The sequence below is a fragment of the Zeus faber genome, assembly GCF_960531495.2.
Source record: "Zeus faber genome assembly, chromosome: 9".
Classification (NCBI taxonomy): domain Eukaryota; kingdom Metazoa; phylum Chordata; class Actinopteri; order Zeiformes; family Zeidae; genus Zeus; species Zeus faber.
This window is the reverse complement of record NC_137197.1, coordinates 15,806,948-15,813,431: the sequence shown is the minus strand read 5'-3', so window position 1 is coordinate 15,813,431 and position 6,484 is coordinate 15,806,948. Positions and strand designations below refer to the sequence as shown.

General features: G+C 43.6%; 1 protein-coding gene across 2 annotated transcripts in view; it reads left to right on the top strand.

Moving 5' to 3' along the window:
- Positions 1–252: 252 nt before the first annotated feature.
- The window catches only part of grik4 (glutamate receptor, ionotropic, kainate 4), a gene marked incomplete at both ends in the record, with an annotated part of 156,478 nt that continues 150,246 nt past the window's right edge, over positions 253–6,484 (top strand). For both annotated transcript variants that reach the window (XM_080007177.1, XM_080007176.1), the window contains one exon: positions 253–334. In XM_080007177.1, the coding sequence (XP_079863303.1) occupies positions 253–334 (82 nt within the window). The remainder of the gene's footprint in view (positions 335–6,484) is intronic.

The following is a 6,484-nucleotide window of genomic DNA, read 5'->3' as shown; positions in this document are numbered from 1 at the left end:
TCGCCGGTTGATTGATCTCACGAACAACAGGCGTACAGCCACCCTGGTGTTGGGCCCTCATACCTAGACCCCAGACAGGTGTAGCGGCTTAAACCACACCATCCCCACACCACACTCTCCCTCTGTTTTCCCTGTTTAGTTCTTTTAATGTGTTCTCTCCTTCATTCCAGTGTAAAGCTAACCCACGCTGCCTTCCTGCAGGTGGCTGTGACCGGGGCACCCCAGGGCAGGACCCATGAAGAGTCATAAAAGATGCTCCCAGCCTGGGCGCCTCTGCTCTTCCTAGCCATGTGGGTGAGAAGCTCCTTCGCTGGGCCGCTGTCTTTCAGAATAGGTAAGAAAAAATGGCACAGTCCAGTGTGTGTGACGGCCCGCTTACACCAGCAGATTACTTTTTTTGTTTTTACAAATTGTCACAAAGCCCAGCAGAAAACACAATGATACTTCCCTGTGCAAGTGATTCCTCCTCTTGTGAAATTCTTTTCCACAGCAGGAATAAATGAGGAGGACGAATGTCGTTCAGACTGTGCAAAAAAGCCAATAATGCGTAGACAACCTCCCACTGGCTTCGAAGGAAACAATGGTGGCTCCTCCATGTTGTTATCTCTCTCACCCACAGGCTGAAAGCCTGTTGCTCCCTCCTCTTCCTCACTGCATTTTTTACTTTTTTATTCCCCTATGTAGCGCAAGTACCGACGGTGCAACCAGTGCAGCTGCACCAGGGCCCAGTGGCCCACTAGGGGCCCATCAATGCCAATATTTACATCTAAAAAATATATCTTTATATAGATGTAGATATTTTAATACTACAATACCAGATAGATATGGTGCTGATCATACCTAGTCATGGTGTGGTGACACTGCAATAGTGTGCTTTCACAGACGTGTGCTGGTGCGTGTTGACTTCCACCCACTTGTGTCTGTATCTGTATCTGTGTCTGTGTGTGTGTGTGTGTGTGTGTGTGTGTGTGTGTGTGTGTGTGTGTGTGTGTGTGTGTGGCCGGTGCTTCCTATAGGGGACATATAGGGCGCCACCCCAAGGGGGTCCGCTGAGCGGGGAGCAATGTGGGCGCAATTTGCGCCCTGTCTCCCTCTTCCCTCTCTATGTGTAATGGAGAGGGCGCACAACTTGCGCCCGTGAGCTCAGCTCCGCTGCGCGTCCCCGTGCCCCATTCTGTAAAAACATTCTGTTTTTACTTTAGATGTATTTCATTTTACTCCTCTCCCTTTTAGAATATAACAAAAAAAAACTGTGGAGCACAGTCTGAGGTGGAAAACTCATTCCGTTAGGCAGGAAGATAATAGGATCTGAAAAAGTGTATCTTCCGCCATATGTATCACCTTGGATAGAGGGGAGCCATACAGTATATTCAAACCCGATTATGTGTGCTTCACTTGTGTCACTGCAAAATAATAATTTTTCTGCAGGATTTTCCACAGTCGTCCAGAGAAATGAAAGCGGGACGCTCAGAGTGAACCAGGCTTTCCTTTCTTTCGTAGAAGGGAAATACAAATGTGACCCATCACATGACCCAGTGCATTTCGCTGCAGCTTAATTTTGGCGAGAAAAACATCGGAAATTCCTTTTTTTCGTCCAAAATGAGATTATAGCAGATTTATATTCCCCAAGTTGTTTCCTATCTCTCAAAGTATTTTTTCGAAACCGAGGTTGATTTGTAAATGTGATATAAATATAAAAAAGTCAAGGCTACTGAGACCAGCATTTCACATGGGAAACAAAGTCGCCCACCGACTTGCTGAACTCGCAAAACAGCGCAAACGGCGATCTTACCGATCCCTTTGGTGTAAGCACGCAGATCAAGATCGTCCTTCCATCTTCCGAGTGGTGTGAAAGGCAGAATGTGAAACTGTTTGGATGAAATAGAGTTATAAATTAAACCGGGCAACAGCGGATCTTCTTCGTGCGATTAAAAAAAACTGTTGCGCTGAGACCGCTGCTGCTGGCTCAGAGGACACGAAGAAGAGGGGCTGACGTCACTTCCATAAAAAAATTGTAAAGAATCAACAACAAATAAACATCAGAAGCAAGAAATTTCACTTCTCCGTGAAAACGTATAATCTCTGTGTTGTTATGGATTATGAGAAGAGGGCGGCAGAAGCTCCCAATTTAAAATGTGGAACTGGCAGTGAGCGGCGGAGTGCTCCCAAAAAACAACAACTCCCAGAATGCAACTGGCTGGGAGGACCCCTCCATTTGCATTCTGGGAATTGATGTCCCCTTGCGATTTACGGCGCACGATCTGAAAACCACTGGGCCACTTTCTTAAAAACGATCAGCTCCTCCCTGCTTGTCGCTTCCAAAAAAGCCAAATCATTTGCATCAGCTTCTTGAAATTGATATAATTCAATTTGTTTATAAAGCACTTTTCAAAGCACAACAAGTTGCAAAGTTAAAAAGTGCTTCATGAAAAAGTCAAAACGTTAAAAATTAAAAGTGGAATCACAGTAAGTTTAAAATAAATATGAATGAAAATAATCTAATTTTATAGTAGTCTGTAGATAGATATATAGAAAATGGTGGGGGAAAAAATAGCAATAAACCAACAATTGACAATAAACCAGAAAAGTAAGCCTATAAGTAAAGCAATGGCATTATACAATACATCAAAAATTAACAATAAACAATGAAATAATCTGAAAAATAAGCAAGAAACCAAGAAAATGTTGGGAACACACAAAATCCCTCTTATTTTCATACATTGTATTTGTGTCATGTCTTCTCCCCTGTGCTTTTGTTCGGTTTCCACTACATTCCCACTCCCAAAGTGGTGAGGCTAGCTTGAGTGCTATAGTTTTATACAAATTCCAGGCACTTTGCACAGTAGTTCGGTCATTAACTCGTCTTCGTGCGTTTCTTCCACCTCCTCTGAAGTCAGCTGCATTCGGTGCCAGTTGAAGTCGCGCCCCGAAGTCGCATCTTTATATTTGTAACACACGAGTGCATTCACACTACCTGTCCCAAACACGCACACACACACACACACACACACACACACACACACACACACACACACACACACACACACACACACACACACACACACACATATACGTGCATGCACACACATGCACAAACAGACACCACAACAACAACCTTGCTGCCATTTGCGCTCCGGGAAGTTGGTATTTAACATGGACGCCCCTGGGGTCCTGCCTGGCTGGCGTAATGTCACTGTCTGGCCTTCTCCTTGAATATATTAGGTCCAAAAACAGCCTGGCAGCTCACACTGTTCAGCTGGGCCCAGGATCTGCTCTTTGTTTGGGCTCCATTGTAGGAGAGAAGAAGAGCTTTCAGTGAGAATCAAAATAAGTGTACATTAATAACGATTTAGTAGGAAATTAAAGAATGAATGCAACTTTAGGTTGTATTTAGGAATTAATGCATGCCCTTATGGCATTCATTTATTTCACACATGATTGGTATGTTTGTTGAAACCCCAGACATGTGACCAAGACGCTCTTACCCAAGTCCCCAAGCAAGTCCTAAGTCATGATTCCTTGAGCAAGTCGAGTCACAGATTAAGACAATCAAGTTGAGTCCTTAGTTAAGGCAAGTCAAGTTCCAAGTCAAGTCACTTTTTTCCCCCAAGATACTGCAGACTTACACGGTATTAGTACATGTCTCATAATGATATTATTGGCCGATCTATCTAACCTGTTCAAAAAGTATGACAATCAATTGAATTTGTATTATAATTATTGATATTCAGTGAAATAAATGTCATCAAACAAAAACAAAGAACTTATATATTTCTTAATTTGTTCTCAACTAAAAAGTATTCCCTCCCCATCACTTTTAAACAGTGAAATACTGACATCCAGACTACAACAGCAAAATTTATATTCCACCCCTGTCCGTCTGTCTGCATGTTTGCAGAATATCACAAAAAGTTATGAAATGCAATTGCAAATGAAAATGATTCAATGATACAATTTTTGAATCCGAAAGTGATGACTCTTGGCACAGTCGCCGGCGCCATGATGATCTGATCTGATCATACTGTGTGTGTGTGTGTGTGTGTGTGTGCGTGCTTGCGTGCGTGCGTGCGTGCGTGCGTGCGTGTGTGTGTGTGTGTGTGTGTGTGTGTGTGTGTGTGTGTGTGTGTAAGTAAAACCAGTGGGAGGGTAAAGTGCTTCTCTTTGGGAAAAAACCTCAGGTAGTGAGGAGCTTGAATGACAGGATAATCATCCAATCATGACAATGGCCAGTGTGTGCTCGCATACCGGGTAACATTACACTGCCACTTGTAATGTTAACATTGAACATTCAGTGTTCACATTGTAATGTTAACACTGAACATTTTAATATTTTATATTTTATATGACAGCTGTGCGATATGGGGATATACACCGATTAGCCACAACATTAAAACCACCACTAATAACCACTAATATTGTGTGCCCCCCCCTTGTGCTGCAAAAACTGCTCTGACCCGTGGAGGCATGGACTCCACAAGACCTCTGAAGGTGTCCTGTGGTATCTGGCACCAAGACGTTAGCAGCAGATCCTTTAAGTCCTGTAAGTAGCAAGGTGGGGCCCCCATGGATCGGGCTTGTTGTTCCAGCACATCCCACAGATGCTCGATGGGATCGGACCCTAACCCCGACCATCCACATGATGTAGAAGAAAACATGATTCATCGGACCAGGACACCTTCTTCCATTGCTCCATGGTCCAGTTCTGACGTTCACGTGTCCATTGTAGGAGCTTTCAGCGGTGGACAGGGGTCAACATGGACACTCTGACCGGTCTGCAGCTACACAGCCCCACACACAGCAAGCTGTGATGCGCTGTGTGTTCTGACACCTTTCTATCATAGCAGCATTAACTTTTTCACCAATTTGTGTTACAATAGCTCTTTTGTGGGATCGGACCAGACGGGCTAGACTTCGCTCCCCAAGAGCATCAATGAGTCCTTGGGCCCCCATGACCCTGTCGCCGGTTCACCAGTTGTTATTTTCTTGGACTTTTGGTAGGTACTAACCACTGCATACTGGGAACACCCCACAAGACCTGGCTGACCCTGATGCTCTGACCCAGTCGTCTAGCCATCACAATTTTGGCCCTTGTCAAAGTCGCTAAGATCCTTACGCTTGCCCATTTTTCCTGCTTCTTATACATCAACAAGTGAGCTGACTGTTCATTTGTTGCGTAATATATATTCCTAGACAGGTGCCATTGGAACGAGATGATCCATGTTATTCACTTCACCTGTCAGTGGTTTTAATGTTGTGGCTGATCGGTGTATACACCTAAATGTTTGAAATAACACCCTATTAAAATCATAGTTCTTTGTCGTTTACTTGTCTCTTTCAGCACCAACGAATTGGCGTCATGCTGCCCTTTTTTATCAGGTGCGGTTTTATTTAAGTGTGAATGGGCATCGAGGTAGCAGATTTTCTGGGCAAGATATGCATATTCATGAGGAACGCGTCCTTGGCGCGCTCGCAATGTGTGCACAGCAAATCTCAGATCGCGGGCAGTCCGATTCACACCATCGCAGATTTTTAGGTCCAATGGCCGTCCCAAATTTGGAGAGTCCTAGTCCACCGATTACTGATGTTATGACTGATATTTTGTAAAAAAAAGTTTTTTAATCGATTTGAAAAATGTATATTTATCAAAGTTCCTATATTTATCTCTGTGAAAAGAATTATGATGCTTTTACAAAAGTCGAACATTAGTTATTTCAGCAAAGCACTCACAAGGTAAAATAATCAGACAAACATTTACATAATGTACATAATTAGTGATTTTTTGTGGTAATGAGCAGAAATAGCCAGATATATTCAATATGCAGAACGTAGAAATGCCATACTATGCACAGGATAAAATTTTTGGCAGATAGGGTATAAATAGCTACTATGTTTTGACAAAAAAATAGTTTTACATTATTACAATGTCACAGAATACAGTGAAACGTGTTTCTCCATTGATTTTATACAATATATACAATATGTACCGATCAGCCACTACATTAAAACCACTGAAGGGTGACGTGAATAACATTGCCCACTTCGTTCCAATAGCACCTGTCAAGGGGTGGGATATATCAGGCAGCAAGTGAACAGTCAGTTCTTAAGTTGATGTGCTGGAAGCAGGAAAAATGGACAAGCGTAAGGATCTGAGCCACTTTGACAAGGACCACATTGTGATGGCGAGAAGACTGGGTCAGAGCATCTCCGAAACGGCAGTGTATGGGGATGGGTAGCCACAGACCGGTCAGAGTGTCCATGTTGACCCCTGTCCACCGCTGAAAGCTCCTACAATGGGCACTTAAGCGTCAGAACTGGACCATGGAGCAATGGAAGAAGGTGTCCTGGTCCGATGAATCCGTTTTCTTCTACATCATGTGCATGGACGGGGTTAGGGTCCGATCCCATCAAGCATCTATGGGATGTCCTGGAAGTCCGATCCATGGGGGCCCCACCTCACAACTTACAGGATTTAAAGGATCTGCTG